Genomic DNA, 21,556 nt, shown 5'->3' with positions numbered 1-21,556 from the left:
GCGCCGCTAGAGACGCATGCGCAAATGGTACAGGGCAGCCTGGGCGACCCAGAGGGGAATTGAAGGAGACCAGCCGAGGACGCCAGGGGCAGGGTCGCGTCTGCCGCGGTCATGCCGGGAATAGTGGAGTTGCCCACTCTGGAAGAGCTGAAAGTGGAGGAGGTGAGGCTCGCCCTGAGGGCAGGCGGGAGGCCCGGGGCTGCAGCTGCCAGGCGGGCCGGAGTTCGGGCCCGGCCTCTGCGACCTGCGCGATCCCATCCCGCCATGGCTTCAAGCACCCAGGCCCCCACCGTGACCGGCTCCTCCTGTGAATCCGGGTGACACTAACAGCATCACCTAGCCCTTTGCTGTACCTCCCCGCGAGGCGAGTATGCCTTCCCAGGTGCTCACCTCCCGCCGAGTCTGTCAAAATCTCGGTACAAAGCAGGCCCTGGGTCGCGCGGCAGCAAACAGTGCGTGTTGGACATTGAGGCATGAGGCAGGCATGGGCCAGGGAGTTTGGTAACAGGATACATTTAAAGCATTTACTTCTTCGAGAGACATTTAAATATTTGTTATGTTCACATGCAACGAAAATTAAGGGACAATGTTCTGCTTTCGTGGTTTTCAGTTGAATAAGGAGATAGGTAAAGAGGCTGTACAGCACAGTGCAGCTAGTGGTGTGAGAAGTGAAGTACGAGTGATGTTATTGTAATGATTGCAAACATGATCAAGCCGCTGCTAAGTACTTGGGACACACAGTAAGGTGGTCTTCCCCTGTAGACCAGAAGTAGGACCCTGAGAGTAGAAGTGATTTGCCCAAGGTCAGATACAGTGTGTGGAAGAGTTGGAATGGGGAACCCAGATCTGTTCTGAAGCCTAGGCTGTTAAAAGCTATGAGCTGAGGTGCAGTAGAGTCAGAAAGGAAGCGTAGACAATGTGCGTAGAGAAAGCCAGAGCTGTTTGATGTCAGTCTCGTGTTAGTGGTGGTGAAGTCACCGACGAGGCCAGAGCCGTTTGGACTTGATTCTGTGAGATGGTGGGGGAAGGTAGATGTCGTAAGGCAGAAGACTGTCAGGGCAGGACTGGATATAAATAAAACAGACAGGCAAGACTGAAAATTGTATGCTGGCAGGTACCCACCAGGTGCTGTTAAAGTGTTTTTCCCACATTACTTCCTGTAGTCTCTTACAAACCTGTGCAGGTGGCAACTGTTATTTTCCTCAGATAAAGAAATTATTAGCTGTATTCATGGTATGAGGACATTTACTAAGAGGTGACAAGGGATGTTCCCATGAGCCAGCTTTTTATTTTTATCCCATCATAAAGCTAGTTAAACATGAGTTGACATGTTTTTTTGTTAGATTTTTAATTAGCTCAGCAAACATTTCATGCAAGAGTGTTCTAATATATTTTTCTTTAAAGTATGAACGATGTCTATAATTATGCAAATAACTAAAGTGGAAAAAAAAGACACGATTAAATTTATGAGAAACAGGCAGGCACGGGTTAAGGAGAAAGTACAATTTGATGTTGGATCCGAATTCTAGGCCTAACTACTGTGTCACTTTGAGTAACTTTTAGCACTTGTAGACAAGGGTGTTTTGCTTGCAAGAGGAGGCGCCTCTAACTGTCCTCTATGAAGACATAAAAAGGATGGAGAGACCAAGAGTTAGCTTAATGTGAAATACAGTATTTGAAGGCTGATGTTTTACGGGTAGGGATGCAGAGAAAAACTGAGTGGTGGGAGAAGGAAGTTAATAAAGATTAGGTAATGGGGAAGCGGAGACTAACAGTGGATCCTGGGGGCATGGAGTGGAGCACAGCAGAGCGCAGCAGCAGAGCCCCTTGTGAGGTCTGCTGAGAAGGCTGGAAAGATAGGTTGTGCCTAGGAAGCCTTAAACAGCAAACAGGAAGTTCACGTTTTACTCTGCTGCTAAGCATGACTCCTTTGGGGAGTTGGATTCTGATTTGTTGTGGCAGTAGAGTGAAATAAGAATTCCTTTAGGAAGGTCACTGAGGCAACTTTATGGAGACTAGATTGAAGAGTAAGAAACTCAGGAAGACTTCAATGGATGTTAAAATAACTAAGAAACTGTGTGGGTGAGTTGGGCTAGCCAGTGGCAGCACTGCAGTAGGCGGCTGCAGCTCCATGCTGAGAGGACAGGAGTTTAGACCTGTCTCAGGTAGAATATTTAGTCATTTAACCAGAAGTGGTATTTTTTACATGCAATGCATGCAGTGAATCAGTGAGGAAACACAGGTGGAAAAGCTCGCATTTGCTTGCCGAAACTGTGAGTGTCGTTCTCTCGTATTGACTGGGGGAAAGATTTCTGGGGTGATGGCTGTAAAAGCCATGTGAAGTCCATCAGTGAAGGTCAGAAGTGTGGAGGCAAAGACTGTGAAGCCAAGACCCTCAAAGTTGATGAAAGCAGTAGGTGTGGATTCAGAAAATTAATGAATTAATAAAGAAACCCAACTTCTGCAGCAAATCGGTGCTTTTGACAATGTTCCCAGAAAAAAAGGCAAAGTTTCAGAATTGGAGGAGCAGCCTGAAAGTGCACAGTAACTTTGTTGTGGAAAAGGTGTGAAACATCTCTGAAGCCTTCAACAGTGAGCAAGATCAGCAACCAGCTTTGAAAACAAATGGCACCAGGGAAGAATAAAAGAGAAAGGAAGGAGGGACAACAGAAGAATAGGAAGAAAGAGCTGAAAGTTAGGAAAACCTGAGGCCCAGAAGCCACACAAGTGCAAAACGGGCCAGGAGGTTGGACATGAGGCTGCTGGGGAGGAGACCACCGAGGCCAATGGCCCACCAGAAAAGAAGAGGGCCTGGGATGGGCAGGCCTCAGAAACGGGCCCAGCGATGATGGTGATGAGGGACTGACCAAGAGAGGGGCAAGAAAACAGAAGCAGCGAAAACACTCAGAAGAAAAAAGATGATGTTGCCAGGACAGCCTGAGGAGGGAGAGTCCAAGGACCTTGAGGTTCCAGTGAAAGGGAAATCCAAGTGGAAGGAACCATTAAAGCTGTTCTGAGTCAGGCTTCAGACGAGATGTCAATCAAAAAGTTGAAGAAAAAAGTTATAGCCCAGTCCCATGTAGTGATGAGCAACCATCACATGTCAGAGGAGGAGCTCCTGGCCACCTTCAACAAGAAAATTAGCAAGAACCCACCTTTAAGGCACTGAAGGACAGAGTGAAGAATCTGATGTGAGCACTTTGTTGCATCACACCCTTCTGTTGACTGCTTTCCTCTACTGTTTGTAAAGTGTGTAATGAGTTATAACAAATTAAATCTTGCCTTCTGGAACTGTATTCTAAGTTAGGGAAAACAGCTTCTGGGAGCAGATAGGACGCAGTCTGGGCTTTATGACTTAAGAGTCGAGTCACAGCCCTATGGGGACAAACATCAGAAGCTTTGGGTAAAAATGCCCATGGGGTGGCAGAGAGACAGCTCAGCAGTTAAGAGAACTGCCTGCTCTTCCAGAGACCCTGAGTTCAGTTCCCAGCAACCACATGGCAGCTCACACCTGTCCAGTTCTAGAGGGTCTGAAGCTTTCACACCAATGCACATAAAATAATAAAGTTAAATAAATTATATTTAAAAAGTACCAGCTGGGCAGAAGTGGCACACTCTTTAATCCCAGCACTTTGGAGGTAGAGGCAGACAGATCTCCAGGTTCGAGACCAGTCTGGTCTACAGAGTTTCCTGGACAACCAGGGCTACACAGAGAAACCTTGTCTCAAAAAAAAAACCCAAAACAACCAAACAAACTTTAAAAAATCCCAAAACAACAACAAAAATATTCCTCGGTATGTTGATAATTTTGAACAAAATTAAGCCGCAGCCAGTACTGATACAGTTGATGTGTCAGGTACATTCTTAGCATTTTTACAGGTTTGAGTTCATTAGATGCTCCCATGAAATAAGTGTATCATGCTCCATTTTACATAAACAAGCAATAGGCCTGCTCTGCCATAAGTGAAGTACTAAGAAGGGTGGGGGCGTGGTTTGTAGGAGCAGTACCAGCTCTGGGAGGTATGGAGGCTTTGCTGTGACTGTGTCTGTGGAAACCTGCAGCACAGAGTGACCGTGAGAGATGATGAGGAAAGGTGCTGAAATTCTGTGTTCTGGGGACAAAAGGGTGCTGGATGAACTTGGGAGGGGACTGTTGGACTTCTTCAGCTGTAAAGAAGCAGGTGAGGGCACACGGTTATATCTCAAGTTCTCCATGTTCTCTGTGATTGTACTGCCATGTCACAGGCCTAAGGAGAGGCCACAGTGTCTGGGTTCCAGTTCTGAGGATGGCTGGCATCTGTTTATTCACTGTTTAGGAATTGGCTCAGGAAATGTGTCTCACCTTTGTTTCCCTATGACAGCATGAATATACCTTCATTTTGATAAGACTGCCGCCTGTGTAGGGAAATTAAGCAACCAGTGTTGCTTTGGGCTGCTGTCGTGAGGATTCAGTAATCAAACTAGCCATTTAAGGATATTTTTGAGGTATTTGGCAAGCAAGTAAAATGGTGCTCAGTTTTTTATTTAAAAATTTTTTAAGATTTACTTATTTTATGTGTATGAGTGCTTTGCCTGAATGTATGTGTACCACATTTATGTTTGGTTATCTTGGGTGCCAGAAGATGGCATCAGATAGAAACCCCTGGAACTGTTTGTGAGCCAACATGTGAGTGCTAAGAATTAAACCCAGGTCTGCTGGAAAAGCAGTAAGTGCTCTAAAGCGCTGAAACTCAAGCTTTAGAATGTAGTGACCTTAAAACAAAACAAAACAAAACTGTGCAGCCAGAATAGTAGTACATGGTAGTAATCCAGCTCTAGGGAGACTGAGAGTAAGAGGCCAGCCTGGGCTACTTGATAGTGTCAACAAAAACTAGAAACAAAGCAAATAGGGTTGAGTACCTTTTATTCTCCCAGCTGGCTATAGGTAATAAAATTAGCAAATGTATACCAAACTTAAATACAAAACTTTACAGATTTGGGGTATAAATTTGTTAGAGTTGGCATGGTAAATTTCACTCATATGTAAGTTTACCTTTGTGTTGATAGTGTGCTGGTGGACAATCCTGGCTCTTTTGTCCTTCCTGTAGGATGTAGGTGAACCTCCCTCTTCTTTTCCCAACATTTGTCTTATTAATAAATTAGTATGTATAAAGTGCATAAAAATAAGATTTTTTCATGCTAAAGTCTTCAGGGTTTTTTTTGTTTGTTTGTTTGTTTGTTTTTTTAAATCCAATTCAGTGGTGTGTTAAAGTATGGTTTCCTGACAGGGAGTTTTCGGAAACCTGATAATGCTCTATGTTACTTTTCTCAGTTGATCAGGAATCTGAAAATTCCCAGGTTGGGAAACCAGCAACAGTAAAGCAAAAGCACGTTAGATCAGACAGACCAGCCCTGAACGGGACTGTCCACCGGCCTGTGCCCAGATGACAGCAGTAAATACCCCGCCCTGCTCTTTAAAGTTAAGGCTTGAGAAGTTGCCCATGGCAGAACTGGTGGTTAGTGTCTGGCCAGAAGGCTTTAGTAGGGCAGTAAGATTGAAATATTAGAAGAGAAACAGAGTAGCCAAAATGACTGAAAAGCAAGGATGAAGATGAGTTCTCCTAGACAGCAGAATGCTCTGTCAGGTTCCAGTAACTGAAGCATGGTGGTTTCCACCTAGGCTAAGGCTGTAGAGCAGGAAGCTGGGTCCTGTGCTCTGCCGATCCTTGTGAGCTACCTGCAGCTGCTCTGCAATGCTTCTCAAGAAGAGTGCTGGAAGACAAGCAGGGGAGTCTGGCATGGCCACAGTACTAGAGTTAGCATGAACGTGTGTAGGTTCCAGGGTTTATTCTTAGTAATTGCCAGACTTTGAGCTCTTCTTTTCCTTTTCCTTGATTCCTCTGATTTCCCAGCCCTCTGGGAGTCTCCGGTGTCCTTATATGATCCATTTCATTCCTGCAGAGGAACCTTAGCAACTTTGACAGTTACTTTAAGTAAGATTCTGTTAGGGTCACCATCTTCACCTAGTGAGGCCTGGGGAGAGCCTAAAGCACTCAGTTGTACCTGGCTTAGTGTGTGACTTCCGCCTACATCACTTTTCCAGGTGAAGGTCAGCTCAGCCGTCCTTAAAGCTGCTGCCCATCACTATGGGGCTCAGTGTGATAAGGCCAATAAGGAGTTTATGCTCTGCCGCTGGGAAGAGAAGGACCCCAGGCGCTGTCTTCAGGAGGGCAAGCTGGTCAACAGCTGTGCGCTGGACTTCTTCAGGTAAGACTCACCTGAAGGCAGTGCCTATGTGAGTTGTAACATGAAGGTATTCTGAAATACTCTTCAGTGAGGAAGTGACTTCCACCTAATTCAATAGAGTTGCAAGTGTGCAGGTTTTGAAATCAGATAGACCAAAATTAGTTATTTTATTTGTTTGTTTCAGACTTGTTTTTATAAGGCAAGTTCCTTCATGAATCTCTGTTTTCATCTGTGAAACAGTGTCTGCCCTCTGCAGTATGGGAGTAGGTGTTTGAAAAGGTGTGCTTGACCGTCTCAGCCCAGTTCTTGTTGACAGACAACCGACAGTTGTGATGGCTAGGAAAGCATTGTGTTGGCTTTTAGGTGGGCCACTGTGCTCAATACTCATACAAGCCCAGGTATGTAATTAACTGAAAAATGTTAACTGGGCCTGGTGTTATGGTCTTGTAATCCTAGCATTCAGAGGGTGGAGGCAAGATGATCAGCAAGAGTAGCCATGGCTACATAGGGAGCTGGAAGCCAGTTTGGCCTATATGAGATGCTATCAAAAAAAAAAAAAAATGGTTTGATTCAGTCAGCCTAGAACTCACCATATAGTCCTGGAACACCCATTCTTGATTCAGTGTTAGGCCTCCAATGGGTACTACCCCCACCCAGCCTTGGAAAAAGTGTGTAAGAATTCAGTTGTAATAAAAGGACAGATACTCAACTTAGAGCAAGTTGACTGTAAAGTCCAAAAATAGTCCTGGTGTTGGGCAGGGCTGGATTCGGGGGTCTAAATGACAGAATAGCTATGTGGTATCTTTTCCCTCTCTTTTCTGCATAATCTCTCAGCTCAGCATTTCTCTGTTGACCTTATTTTCAAATAGACTTTGCCTTTGCTATTACCTAGATAGCCAGCACCCACTCTAAGCTGGCCTCGTCATCAGTAAGCCCTTAGCCAAATTATACTGTCTGTGGACTTCATGTGCTTTTGAACCTTGGAGCTAAATACTCTGATTGGTCAGGCCTAAAGTGAGATGTAGTCTTAACTTCATCCAACACCATCGCTGAGAGACAGGCAGGAATTGTTTTCCAAAGGGAAAGCTCAGGGATGTTACAGAAGAATGGAGACTGACTGCTGGCTGTCAAAACCCACAGATGCCACTGCAGTGACCTTACAGGGAAGAATCAAACGTCACTGCCTTTCTTCTTTATTGTTTGTGCTGTCTCTGTCTACATGCAAAGATACTTTTGTGGTGATAGTTATAATGTGTATATTTTTTAAATTGATTTTCACTTGGCATAATTGGACACATTCTTTTGAACCTTATTTTTAATAACTGCATAGTCTCCTAGTAGAAGGACCAATTGTAATGTACCCACAACAGCTCTTATTAGTGAGCATCAGTCTGTATTGTTTAACCTTTCTTTGTTTTCTTTTTTCCTTTTCCTTTTTATTATTTTTGAGACATATTTTCCTGGATAGCCTGGCTGTCCTGGAACTCACTCTGTAGTCCAGGCTAGCCTTGAACTCACAGAGACCTGCCTGCTTCTGCCTCCCAAGTGCTGGGATTAAAGTCCTATGCACTACTTCTACACCCCCCCCCCATAATTCCTTAGTATACATTTTCCAACAGTAGAATTTTTTTAAGGTTTTGATAATTATATTTGGCTTATGAACTTTTATTGCTATATATTTTAAAAATGAATGACTTACTTTTTTTCAAATGTGTGTTTTGACCATTCATGTTCATAAATGCCTAGTGTGTCTTGGGGTAGGGAGTCAGACAAGGGCATCAGACCCCCTACACATGAGCTGCCGTGGGTACCGGGAAACCAAACCAGTTCCTTGGCAAGAGCAGCAAATGATCTTAACTGCTTGAGAAATCTCTCCAGTCCTGATGCAAAAACATTTTATTTATTGATGTGGGGGGCATGCCCACATGCCATGGTGCAAGTGTGGAGGGTTAGAGGTCAACTTTGTGGAGTCACTTTTTTTTTTTTTCCAGACAGTGTTTCTCTGTGTAACAGCCCTGGCTGTCTTGGCTCTGTAGACCAGGCTGGCCTGGAACTCACAGAGATCTGCCTGCCTCTGCCTCTCGAGTGCTGAGATGAAAGGAATGTGCCACCACCACTTGGCTGAAGTTGCTTTTCTTCTGCCACTTTTATGTCAGTTCCAGGTATTAAACTCAGGACACTAGGCTTTGTGGCAAACAGTTTTACCAGATGAACCACCAGCCTCTGCCTTACTGTTTTCTAGGTTGGGTCAACTTATTCTGCCCTCTGCACTGATGGTATGCACAGTGTTAAAATATTGAATAGATAGGAGATGGTGTTTTATGATGCTTGAATTTATGTTGATTTGATTGCTAGCAAGGCTAAATACGACTTTACTTATTTTAGGAAATACAAATGATTTTCTAAGAGAATATTGGCAAAGCATTGTTCCCTGAGAGGCAGAGATGGAATGTTGTAAGTGGAAAATGAAGACTCCCCTTGGCCCGGAGGTCCTCCCAGGGAGGAAATACTAAGAGCTAGAGGTGACTGCTGAGTGTTAGAATAGGGTCTGCAGGCGTGGTGAGCAGAGGTCAGGCAGGGTCTCCCACTGCAGTTCTGGGCTCAGTTCGTCTTCTGTTACAGACTGTGGAGAACACAGGAGGAGTGGGTGCAGGTTACACAGGGTGCTGGGTAACACTGGTGAGTCCTAGGAAGGAAACTGAGTGAGTGGCAGGGGGGCAGGCATGAAAAGTAGGCTTTTTGCTGCATGTGTAGACTCTCTCAAAGTCTTCTGAGACATTTTAAAGGAGGGCCATGTGTTGAGTGCCCTCAGGTTCTAGAATAGAGTAGGAAGCACTTTCACTGTTTATTCTACTGGCAGAAACATATTTTGAGTCCCCCCCCCCCCACTGCCTCAACTATGACTTTTACATAAAATGATGCTATTTTGCACTTGCCTAGCAAAGACAAGGCCCTGGGATTGTTCCTCAGCTCTGGGGAGGGGTGGGGGTTACATAAAATAGTGCTATTTTATTTTTCCTTGAATTTGTATTTAATTCATAACAGGTTTGAATGAAAAGGGAAGGGGAATTTTGCTCCAGCCATTTTTCCTTCTCTTATCTCCATCTTCCCTTTTGGGGAGAGGGCGTAGGGGGTGGAATAGGGTCTCATGTAAGCCAGGCTGACCTCTGTAGCGAAGGTTATTCTCCTGTCCCACCTCCCACATACTGGAATTATAGTCCTGTATGTAAAAGTGTATGTGCACATGTGCCCACATTCATATAGAGGCTGATATCAGGGATCTTTATTCTTTGAGGCAGGGTCTCTCACTCAGACATGAGGCTATGCTAATCTCACTGGTCAGCTTGCTTTGGGATCTCCTGTCTTTTCCTTCAGAGGATGGGAATTTATAGTGGGAATTTATAGCCACTTGGCACTTATGTGGGTTCTGGAATTCCTATTCCAGTCCTGTTACTGTGTGGCAAGAGCTTTAAGCACTGGCTGTCTACCCTGCTCTTCTTTACTGTGAGGAGTCTGTCCCTGGTCACACAGCACACTAGTGGGCTGACTCTGGGGCTCTGCCTGGGCCCAGTACCCTCTTCCAGTTAGTTGATGTGCTGGTATTTGAAGGGCTGTCACCTCCAGCCTCATACTGGGCTCTGACTGCTACCTTCCTTTTGCATTTGCTAGCTGAGATGTAAACTCACAAGCAGGTGAGTTCTCCTGACTAAAATGCCAGTATCTTAGGCTATAATTTCTGCTGGATAAAGAAAGCCTTGCTCCTCAGAAATCTTCCTGTGTTAACTGTTTCTTTTTGTTTGTTTTGTTTTTTGTTTTGTTTTGTTTTGTTTTGTTTTTCCCGAGACAGGGTTTCTTTGTGTAGCTTTGGAGCCTATCCTGGCACTTGCTCTGGAGACTGGGCTGGCCTGGAACTCACAGAGATCCGCCTGCCTCTGCCTCCCGAGTGCTGGGATTAAAGGCGTTTGCCACTAACACCCGACCTGTTAACTGTTTCTTAACTGGCTTTTGTTTATTTTTGTTTTTGTTTTTGTTTTTTTGTATTTTTTTCCCCCAAGGGTTTCTCTGTCATATAGAAAGCTAGGGTTCATTATGACATTTTTCAAGAAAAATTTGTTTTCGTTATTTATCTTGTCTCCTTTCTGACTCTGCCTCCCTTGTGTGCTTACCCCCTCCCCAGCAGCTGCCCTTCCATGGCACAGAAGTCTGAATCTACATGAGATATGAGATTGTGCTATCTCGCTTAAAATGACACTTCCCAGTTCCTAGAAGCTTAGTAAGCCAGGCGTGGTGGCATACACCTTTAATCCCAGCTCTCAGGAGGTGGAGGCAGGTAGATCTCTGAGTTTGTGGCCAGCCTAGTCTACAGGGTAAGTTCCAGAGCAGCCAGGGCTACACAGTGAGATTCTCCTGAAAAACTAAAAGTAAATAAATAAATAAATAAAAACGGAGTAAAAATTCCATTGTATACATACCTATGCCACATTTTCATTACCCAGTGTTCTGTGGGTGGACATCTAGGCTGGTTCCAGTCCCTTGCTTTTGTGAATGGAGCAACAGTAGACACAAAGCGTCTAGCATCTGGGGTAGGTTATAGTCCTTTGGGCACAGCTTAGGAATGGTGTAGATGGGTCATGGTGTTCTAATTTTTATTTTTGACGACCTTTCACACTGACTTCCACGGTGGTTGCACTAGTTTGCATTCCAGCAGTGGAAAGGACTCCTTCCTTGCAGTCTCAGCAGTTGTTGTTGTCAGTTTTTATTTGAAGGTGATGTGTGGTGTGGTGTGGCGTTATTGACTCCTACAGTTTCCATAATATAAGGCTGTCCATTTGCCTGTAGGTGCTCTGTCGTGGGAAGAGCTACCCTAACCTCCTCCTTCCTCTCCAGGCAGATAAAGCGTCACTGTGCAGAGCCTTTCACAGAGTACTGGACTTGCCTTGATTATTCCAACCTTCAGCTGTTTCGTTACTGCCGCAAACAGCAGGCCAAATTTGACCAGTGTGTGCTGGACAATCTGGGCTGGGTGCGGCCTGACCTTGGGGAGCTGTCCAAGGTAAGTTCCTCTGGGCTCACTTTGACCTAGAGGTGGGGTTGGGTAGAGGGGATGGGCTATGACAAAGGCAGAAGGGGTCCCTCTGAGGATGGAGAGGATGTGAGTGGTCCTTATTTATCAGGCAGATAACGGACTTGGCATCCAGAAGCAAGTGTGTCCAACAGGTGTTAGTTAGCTAACAGGGAATAGAGTGGTTTAGATACCATGCTAGTGAGGTACCATTGGGCAAATCCCCTGGGACAGTAGGACCAGCTTGTGCCAGATTCTTTTGGAACACCAGAAATTTAAAAGCCCCTGTTCATAGTTGAGGAGCTCGGTCTTCCCTTCCTCCTGCATTGGTGGTTTTAGTAATGACTCTGTGGATGAAGCCTCCACAGAAGCCCGATGTCTGCACCTTCTCTGTGTTCTGGTGACTGTACTTGGCACAGGAGCATTCTGAGTGTTGATCTCCTAAGCCTGTCCAACCCCCACCCCACTGCTGTAGCCTTCCTGGAGAGCTCTTCAAGAGCTGCTTCTGTAAGATAGTTCATCCTGTGAAATTGAAGAATCTTGGGCCAAAGCTCTGTCTCCACTGTAAGAGTGATCTATGTGGGCAAGAAAGATGCATCACTGAAATTAAGGACCTGTAGGGACTTCCACTGGCTCCTCAGTTGAATGCCCTCCCTCTGTGTGGTGTGCAGCTGAAGAAGCCCTACCCACAGTGGCCTACTGTTCCTGCTGCTCAGAGCTAGGGAGCATAGCTTGGAGGGAAGGACAAGGTTGGATGGACAGAGTAGGACTGAATCTTGTTTCCACAACCTCCTGTGGAATCTCAAACAGGCTTCCCAGCTCTCTGTCCTCCCAGTCTACTACTGAGGCTGAGGATCTCAGCTCTCCTGGATGAGTTGTACCCAAGAGCCTGTGTAGGCACACAGGCTATCCATTTTAGTTCCCTTCTCTCTGGGACCAGCATCCATGGATAGTTGTCACAAATAGATGGTTAGGCTAGCTCTTTTTTTTTTTTTCCTTTTGGTCTGGCATACATAGATTTACTTCATATACATTCTTTAGCTAAACTGAGAAGCTCATTCTAATAATGGCCAATTCAAAGTTGGAAAGTGATAGGTAGACTTTTACCTTTTCTTGTTTCTTCCTCACCACAGGGGAAGCAGCGAGGCAGGCTGTTAAAGTGGTATATTTATTCTTGAGTTTTTTTATTAACCTTTTTAACCCCCAAATAAAATTATCTAATTGCCTCAAGAATGTACTTCTTGACATGTATTATCAATTTTAGTTGTACTCCAATCCATTGTCCAGTCTCTAGAAAAACCATAGCCCACTGAGGGAAGCCTAAACTGCAGCTTCATTTTCTTTGGCCTTTAGCTGGCCCACTTGCCTGTTCTTCCAAAGACCAAGTTGGGCCCCAGTCTGGATGTCACATCCTTTCCTAGGCAGAATTATCTCCTACTCATAATCATAACCTGATCATAAAGAAAGCAAGTTAGGGGTGCTTCATATGCATCCTGGTTCCTCCCAGGAACCCCATTTTACACATGGCAGTTTCATTATCAAGAAGGCTGCCTCCAGCCTTCCTTTAGGGATGGGTCTGAGGTGCCCTGCTTCTTTCCTAGGGAGTGCTACTGAAGAGCAAGTGGCTTGTTGTTCTTCCCTTGATCAGTTGTTCTTTCCCTGGTTACTTTATGTTCAACATTTTCCAAGAACAAAGAATGACAGTTTTCTAGATTGTCATGAATATCTTGAATGAGCATTTGGAACTACTCTGTCAAAAGCAAGGAACCCTTTGTTAATGACCTGCAGTTAGAGCAGGGCATAGGGACCTGAACTCACGGCCTTGAGTTCCAGCTTCAGCTCTCATCTTAGGTGATCCAGTCACAGTCCTGTGAGCTGGAGGTACTGCATGCACATAGGGTGCTTATACAGTTGTGTGCCTGAGAGCTCTGGGCATAGAAATGGTATATCTAGGCAGATGGTCCTGGCCTCTATGCTGCACATGGCTTAGAGCGGGCACTATTAGAGTAAAAGCTGCCATGGTCCACTTGTAAGGATCCTGCTTCCTTAACTTTCAAAGGGGTAATCTCTGGACTATAGGTGTTGCCAAGCAGGACAGCATTTACCTAGCATGTACAAGGCCCCACCTGACTCTAGTCCCAGATCCACAGCAAAATTCAAAAATTTAAAAATCAATTTCTAGTTGCTTTTCAGCTGAGATTTTGGTGGCCGTCAGGGTGATAGTTGTAGATGCTCTGTCTCCCTCTTGGCTGCAGTTTAGAACCTACCATTTCATTTGGCTGTTGGCTCAGCTGTTTTTATTTATTTGTTTGTTTGCTTATTTTTAAGATTTTACTTATTACGTATAGTGTTCTGCCTGCATGTATGCCTGCAGGCCAGAAGAGGGCACCAGATCTCATTACATATGGTCGTGACCCACTATGTGGGTGCTGGGAATTGAACTCAGGACCTCTGGAAGAGCAGCTGGTGCTCTTAACCTCTGAACCATCTTCTAGCCCTGCCCCCCCCCCCTTTTTTAAGGACTCAGCTCTTAATTCTGGTCCCACCACCAGGCCCAGCTTCCCTGCCTTCCATCCTGCAGATAGTGATTGTTTGCCCTCCTGAACAGTGGCACTGCTGTCCTCAGGTTACCCAAGCACCTTTGCATAGCTTTGCACACTGTATCACCCTGCCCTGTGCCTTAGCTGTGCATGCAATTTACAGGCACAAAGCAGACAGGCCTGGCTTAGTGTCCTAGCAGGGTGGGCTTAGTGAACCTCAGAGAAGTCACCTGGTGGGAGCTGCTGGTAAGGGTGAGCTGAGCTAATATGCTCATTGTCAGCACTAAACACCAAAGCTTGTTTAGGTGTGTGGTTTGCTGCTCTGTGGGATTCTGTATATGTCGCCTTCATTGTCCCTGTTTTCCTTAATCTCCCTGGCTGACTTCTGATTGTCCTCAGCAGTAGCCTAGGCCCAGCATTCAGTGTGAGTGATTTGTGCAAGGTCCGCCCACTTCCCTCATCATTGGGCAGCATGGTAGAAGTGAGTGAACTCCAGAGGACAGCATGTATCTTCTCCAGGCAGAATAACAAAAAGTGGGTTTTCAAAAGTTTATGCAAGGATTAAATCATTCTAGATACACCTGCCTGAAGTTTGAAGCTGAGCAGTAGTAAGAGCAGAGGGGAACCCAGAGGGCTCAGGGTTACTACTGCTGTAGTCCCTTTGATCCCCACCTCCCTTCTTTGCCTTCCAGGTCACTAAAGTGAAAACTGAGCGTCCTTTACCAGTGAACCCTTATCACTCAAGAGCAAGGCCAGAGCCCAACCCTGTGATAGAAGGGGATCTGAAGCCTGCCAAGCATGGCAGCCGATTTTTTTTCTGGAACGTGTAAGGATGGGTCTATGGCCCACACGCGGCCAGATGACAGCTGATGAAAATACTCATGCCGCTCGCGTGTTCTTTCCTGGATCATGGACATTAACAAAAAAGTTAATTTATGTGACTTGGCAGTTATTCTATACATTTCCTGTCCATTAAAATTTTAAAGGAAACAGTTGTGTTTTATTATGCTTTATGTAACCTTTTAGCCTTTAGAGATGACTTCCCCTGTCCTTTCTTGTGCTACTGACTGTCCTACTTGCTTGCCCTAGGATGGCCTCACCAGTGTGGCAGGAGAGCTACACTCCAGCATGGAGGCTTTTCTACCTAAAGCAGCTTCCCAGAGGTGTTCAGCATACCGTGTGAAACCCCAGCTCTCTCTTCACAGCCAGCATTCCAAGCAGATAGCTCTCTGTAACCCATCCCAGGGACACATCCAGGACAGAGTAAAGGCTTGAGCCTGTGACTCAGGCATGGGAGGGGCTGCTGGCTGGGTCCAAGGCAGTGTTGCTTGAAGTTCCTTAAAGAACCTAACTTCCACCGTTTCCCCTCAGTAGCCTATCGTCCGTCCGGTGCATTATAACCCAGATGTTTTTCCTGATAGACAAGGGAGGTGGAGGCTGAACTCCCAGCTCCAAAGCCAGGAAGTTGGAGGTCTGCGTGTCAATTCCAACCTTGGGTGTGTTCCTTAACCTCTTGTGAGAGGTTGAGTTTGAGGACAAACCAAAGGGCACATGCTTATCTACCTCCTGGGCAGGTTAGAGCCCCAGTGTTTATAAAGCTCTGGTTCAAAGCGCTGTTCCCCCAAGTCCCTTCACCCCATCCAGTTCCCTTTCACTTACTCAGCCATTTCCTTTACAGCTGACTGTGTCGCATGTTGTGGCATTACATTGCCATGTAAGACTGAGTAAGTCATCCAGGCTCAATAATGGCTTTGGGCTTCTTTGCAAAGCTGTGACAATAAAACTTTGGGACATGTGTCTCCTTCAAGTTTATCCAGCGCTCAGCGGGGAGAGTGAGGCATTAAACAGATGAGGCCCGAAAGGCCGGCTAAAGGGAAAGCACTGCTGTTTGGCTATGCCTCCCATCCCCTGCTCACCCCACCACTGGGGGCATTTGCAAAGAAGCTCCTACTTCGTCCATACCAGTGCTGCCTCTGACTTCCCAACTCTTGAATAAACTCTTTTTTTAAAATAGCTGAGGCAAAGTCTATTAACATCTTGGTGGCCAAATAATTGGGAGTCAGCTATAATACCTACAATTGGGCTGGTCACAGATTGACAGGTATATGGTATACTGCCTGCCACAGTTTACTTCCTCCGTTCCTTCTCAGGGAAGCTGGGTCTTACCTGAACAGCACATGTTGAACACTTGCAATGTGCAGAGTGATACATGGAAGTTAGCTCCTGTGTGTTCAGAGTTGTTTGTAAGTGATACTGTTGTTTGGAGAGAGAATGTATGGCTCTATCAAAGGACTCAGATTCAGTTTCCAGCACTCACGATCAGGTTCCTCACAACCATCTGTAATGCTCAGGGGATCCAGCACCTCTGGACTGTGGGCACTCACACATATGTAGCATATGCATGATTTAAAATAAAGTTTCTAGCCAGGCATGGTGGAACACATCTTTAATCCCAGTACTCGGAAAGCAGAGGCAGGCAGATCTCTGAGTTCAAGGCCAGCAGGTGTACAGAGTGAATTCCAGATCAGCCAGGACAACACAGAGGAAGCCTGTCTTGAAGAAAAATATGTCAACTAGCCAGTTTCATAGACGAAAGAACTAATGTTGAGGGAGCAGTGAAGAGGACCCACCCCACTTGAGAAGGCATACAGGGTTACAGGTTTTTCTGGTTCTGATGGCCATATCGTGCAAGAAGCTGACTTGATCTAGCTTGCTTCAAGTGGCCTGTGGAGTGCCAATCACTCCCCAAATGCTAATCCACCTCTGTAGAATTACAACAATGCAGCCTGAACTGTTAATGTCTTCAAATTCAATTCTAGGATGTTTTAACTTTTACCCAAGTTGGACAGCAACTGTGTCTTCCACCCTCCCCACCTTGCTTTGAATTCCTTGAACAAAGGAACCAGCTTTTGGCTTTCCTGTGCTCTTCTTGATGGGATCACACATCATAGCCTTCTAGGACAGAAAGTCTAGGTAGTTAAAGATAATAATTTCTTACAACAAATGCATGTCTCGATGTCAGTAGGTAAAAGGTCATGGTCACAGAACAATTTGAAAGCAGTTAGTGTGAAGGTCCCTGAACAGAGCTTCAATTGACAGAAACTCTGGCTTGGCTTGAGAGTGAGAATAATTCCTTGCATTCTCAAAGGACACATATCTGCCCCCTTTCCCTGCCAAGCCCGTTCCTGTCTTCCCTATCAGAGTCCACACTGTCTCCATCCTCCCAGTGTCAAAACTCAAGATGCATCTTTGGCTCCTTCCTCTCCTTCCTCACTCACAACCCAACACTAAGCCCTGATGAGTCTCTTCTGTGGCCTCACATTGGCTGCTTCCTCTCTTATCTCACTGTCCTTGCCCTAGGCCGATTCGTTTCCCTGGCCTGGATTATTAAAACAGTTTCCTAATTGTGGTCCAGTCCACCTCCCACATTGCTGTTTGTGCCTCTAGTGGCTCTCAAATGCCTGCTAAAGAAAGCCCAAGCTTTTGCTGACGTCTGACACTCCATAATCTGACCATGAACCCTGCATTCAATAGAAGGCCAATCCCAGATTGTTTGCCACCTCCCACCTCCCCCTCAGTGCAGGAGTTCCTGCATGCTAATTAAACCCTCCCACCAAGTTACATTCCCAGTCCAATTTTTACTTTTCATGTTTGAGACATAATCTTAACTAACTTGCTCAGGCTGGCATTGAATTCACTGTAGCCCAAGCCTGCCTTGAACTTGGTGATCTTCCTGAATAATTGAGATTACAGGATTGTGCCCTCAGACCTAAGAGTCTAGACACTTTCTAAAGTTTAAGTCAATATGGCTGCTATCTCACCAGGAAACCATCCTTCCCCGTCTCTGCCTCTTGGACATCTAGCCATCTCTCAAGGCAGACACCAGTCCTGTCTTCCCCAGGAAGCATCATCTTCCTACATCCAGAAGTGGTCTTTCCTGCCCCATTGTTTCTGTGACACGGTATACAGCATGATAGCTGAGCATAAGAGCTCTGGAATTTTGTGGTATGCATTGGATAAGGGCTGTACCACTGTGTAGCTGTGACCCTACATAAGGCTCTTAATTGCATTATACCTTGTTTCTCCACCTGTAAAAGAATGAGGAGCACAGAAATGGTACCTACTGTCTGGTTTGGCCATGAGTATTTAGTGAATTACACACAAATGCGCCCTGCAGTGTTGACAGATGGTAGCAGCATCCTAATACATGTGGCATGAGTGTCACGGCACTCCCCTGGTTCCGAACTTAAGGGCTAAATGTCTATCTTATTTTACCTTCTATGTCGTGATTCCCCACTGCATGACGGACATCTAGGAAATGACTAACTGACCACTACATTTACCTTTCCAAAGCCCACTCTCCCAACAACAAATTCCTTCTTTGTAGAAGTGTGCCTAATTCATTCACATTGCCTCCTTATAGGTACCAAATCCCAGGTGAAAGGCTTTGAGTGTAATGAAGGTTGTACTCTTACGTCATGAAATAGGCCATGAAATCCTTGGGCTTTAAAAAGTTACCCGTAATAGCTGAGTCTGGTGGCTCATGCCTGTAATCCCAGTGTTGGGAAGGCTGAGGCAGTAGGATCACTGCAGGCTTCAAGTGAAACCTGAGCTGCAGAGTGAGACCTTGTCTCAAAACATAATGTCCATTAAAAAAAACAAACAAAACCAACTAAACAACAAAAGTTGCTCCTACCAAATGGGAAAAATCTCAGTTTGGAGTTGTGATGTCCTTATGGTTCTTAAGCACTTGTAACATAAATCCCAAGTCACCCTTTTCTGTAATAATGAAAAGCCAAGTGTGTTGGCCTTGTTACTTTACTATTGCTGTGGTAAAACACCATGACCAAAGCAGCTCATAGGAGGAGAAGTTCATTTATACAACAGACTTGACGTTATACAATCTGGAAGCTTTCTCCTCCAAAGACATTCCATTGCTTTTTAATTTAACCTCAGGCAAGCTCTTAGGACAAGGTCAGAAGATTGCCAGATTCTTGGGCAAAATATTGCAAGAATGCACTCTAGCCCAGTTGCTGTTAAAATGCTTGCTTCCCCCTGAAGCCTCTTGAGCTGGACTTCTATACTCTGCCTTGTTCTCAGAGCTACTCTCTTCCAGGATCCTACTAGGGTGCCCTGTTAAGTTCTTCTTACTGTGTTCAACCACTTTTCTTGTCCAAAGTTTCAAAGTCTTTCATATTCCTTCAACAACATGATCAAGGCCTTCAGCAACAGCCCACTCTATATTAGTTATTTTCCCATTGCTGTGATAAAACACCACGGCCAAACAAGCTTATAGAAGAAAGGTTTTGTTTGACTTGTGGCTTCAGAGGGTAAGAGTCCATTGTGGTGGAGAGACATAGCATGCATCAGGCCTGGTGGCAGGAGAAGGAAGCTGATAAATCACATCCCCAGTCAAACTCAGGAAGCAGAGAATGAACTGGAAGTAGCATGAGCATTTACACTCTCAAAGTCCATCCCCAGTGACTCACTTCTCCCAGCAGTGCTGCACCTCCTCATGACCTCTGCAAACAGCACTGCCCACTAAGGATCAAGTGTTTGAAAGCTTGAGTTTGTGAGCAACTTTTCCCATTCAAACCCCTGTTTTAGTAGGGTTCTATTGCTGAGAAGAGACACCATGACCATGGAAACTCTTATGAAGGAAAGCATTTAGTTGGGGGCTGACTTAAAGTGTCAGAAGTTTTGTCCATATCATCATGGTGGGAAACATGGCGGCATGCAGGCGGACATAGTGCTGGAGAAGGAGCTAAGAACATTACATCTGGATCTGCAGACAACAGGAAGAAAACTGGCTTGCCTTTGTGAGAGCTCGAGGCCCTGAAGACATGCTTCCTCCAACAAGGCCACACTTCCTAGTAGTGCCACTCCCTATGGACCAAGCATTCAAACACATGAGTCTATGGGGGCCATTCCTATTCAAACTTCCGTACTACCACACACCTATAATCCCAGGAAGTATGATCATAGAAGATCAAGACCATCTTTAGTTGCATAACAAGTTCAAGGCCAGACTAGGCTACATGAAACTTTCTCAAAAAATGTTATTGAAATTTACAAACTTAAAATTTCCTTCACATATATGAAGGGGTAGATCTGGGAAGCAATGGTGAATGCCTGGTTCCACTGGCCATGCTCTTGTCCTTTGGGATCAGCAGACTGTAAGCCTGGGATGCACATTAAAAGCACCCTTTCCCCCTCCATTCCACCCTCTGCTATGCTACATGAGTCTATGCTGTTCCAAAACCTTCAGGGGTTCCTGAATGCATTCCCACACCCCATAATGGTCTGGCCCTTGTCCTTGCCCTTTTACCCCTCTCTAGCCTCTACTTGCTGTGTGTCTCTCTACCTTCTACAAGATACCCCTTTTGGAATACTGATATCTGTATCCACTCCATGAGATTCAGCTTTACTTGGTGTAGAGTGTGGCTTGGGCATACATGTTGTGATTAAATGATACCATGTTTGCTCATTTATATTCATATGTACTCTGTCCAATGGGAGGAAGGTGGTAGAGTTTCAGTAGAACTCTGGGAATACATTAATTATTTCACCAACTACTATTTTACAGTCTACTGGCTGCTGTGCAGTCATAAGTGGCAAACATGCTGTAGGCCGTACACAGGTAAACATAGAAACAAGGCAGTTTGAGGTTATGCTAACTCCTGAGAAGGAGTCGCACAGGGAAACCATAAGGCTAGAGTGGGCAGCTGGATGATGGGGGTAAGGGGCTATTTGAGGAAATGGTATTTGAGGAAGAGCTGGTAGAAAACCATCCCAGTCTGAGGAACTGGGATCAACAACCCTGAGGCAGGAATAAAACATTCCTCTGACAGAGCAGCTTGGTGTGTGAGATGCAGGTATACGAGCCCATGCAGCTTCTTGTGCCTTTATTCATGGCATTTCCTGTCATGGTGTCTCCATAGTTTGTTGCACAAAGTCCAGATGAAGTGTGTGTGGCTGCTCGTGTCACCAGAGTCGGATTTAGAAGTCTTCCACTTGTGCCCTCACCACTGCACCCCGATATCCACCTGTGCCTTTCCACTTACTGCAGCCTCTGCCTAAAATGTCTCTCCCTCTCTACTTGAGGGACCATCCCTTCAAGATTCTGCTCAGACCATGTCCCCTCTGTGAAGTCCATCTTCCTTCTGTTCAGGAACACCTTGCACATGCTGCCCTCCTCCTGCTCATGAGCCGGAAAGCCACCTTGTTTCCCATTGTTCTGCCCCTGCAGACCCTGTCAGCACTGGAGGAGAATCTGTTGAACACATGCTCCACCACCCAAACTTCCTCCAAGAAGAGCAGCCTGGATCATTCTGAAGCATGCACCATCTACAGAATACACAAGAAGTCCAGGCATTCTAACGTAATGATTGGCACCGCTGGACAGATGAGGGAACTCACCAGTTTTGTTTTGTTTTGTTTTGTTTTTATCGAAGCCCAGAAATCCCCATGGCAGTCTCAGGAGAAATGCCATCTGTGAACTGAAGGAAGGATACATAAAAGGTCAAATTAGGTTGTGGTAATAAGAAATATAATTGCATGCCAGTATTCCTTTAATTTGAGTCTTGAATGCAAATGAAGCAGGCATGCCCTTTCTGGAAGCTGCATTTTAATCAGTTCTGTTGATCTGGTGGAAGAGGTGATGTTTAAAAGAAAATGATAATAACACTCCTTTCTTCTGCCATCGGAATAAGGGCATTATATGATATGA

At 45.4% G+C, this 21,556-nt stretch overlaps 2 protein-coding genes across 2 annotated transcripts in view; both read left to right on the top strand.

Moving 5' to 3' along the window:
- The window catches only part of Dennd1a (DENN domain containing 1A), a 1,920,886-nt gene that overhangs the window by 1,619,040 nt on the left and 280,290 nt on the right, over positions 1–21,556 (top strand).
- Ndufa8 (NADH:ubiquinone oxidoreductase subunit A8) lies at positions 9–14,817 on the top strand. The gene is made up of 4 exons (XM_027423599.2): positions 9–162; positions 6,083–6,246; positions 11,113–11,278; positions 14,520–14,817. Exons 1-4 carry the CDS (start codon positions 112–114, stop codon positions 14,655–14,657), a joined length of 519 nt encoding a protein of 172 aa, XP_027279400.1. The 5' UTR covers positions 9–111; the 3' UTR covers positions 14,658–14,817.

Source organism: Cricetulus griseus, chromosome 6, assembly GCF_003668045.3.
Source record: "Cricetulus griseus strain 17A/GY chromosome 6, alternate assembly CriGri-PICRH-1.0, whole genome shotgun sequence".
In the NCBI taxonomy this organism is placed as follows: domain Eukaryota; kingdom Metazoa; phylum Chordata; class Mammalia; order Rodentia; family Cricetidae; genus Cricetulus; species Cricetulus griseus.
Note: the sequence above shows the minus strand (reverse complement) of the source record. Positions and strands in the feature narration are given on the sequence as shown.

Bases quoted from the DNA above. Each gene is read 5' to 3' on its own strand.
- Ndufa8 (XM_027423599.2), top strand. From the start codon at position 112: ATGCCGGGAATAGTGGAGTTGCCCACTCTGGAAGAGCTGAAAGTGGAG. The intron at 163-6,082 runs GTGAGGCTCGCC...TCACTTTTCCAG, and splicing joins AAGAGCTGAAAGTGGAGGAG to GTGAAGGTCAGCTCAGCCGT. The intron at 6,247-11,112 runs GTAAGACTCACC...CTTCCTCTCCAG, and splicing joins TGTGCGCTGGACTTCTTCAG to GCAGATAAAGCGTCACTGTG.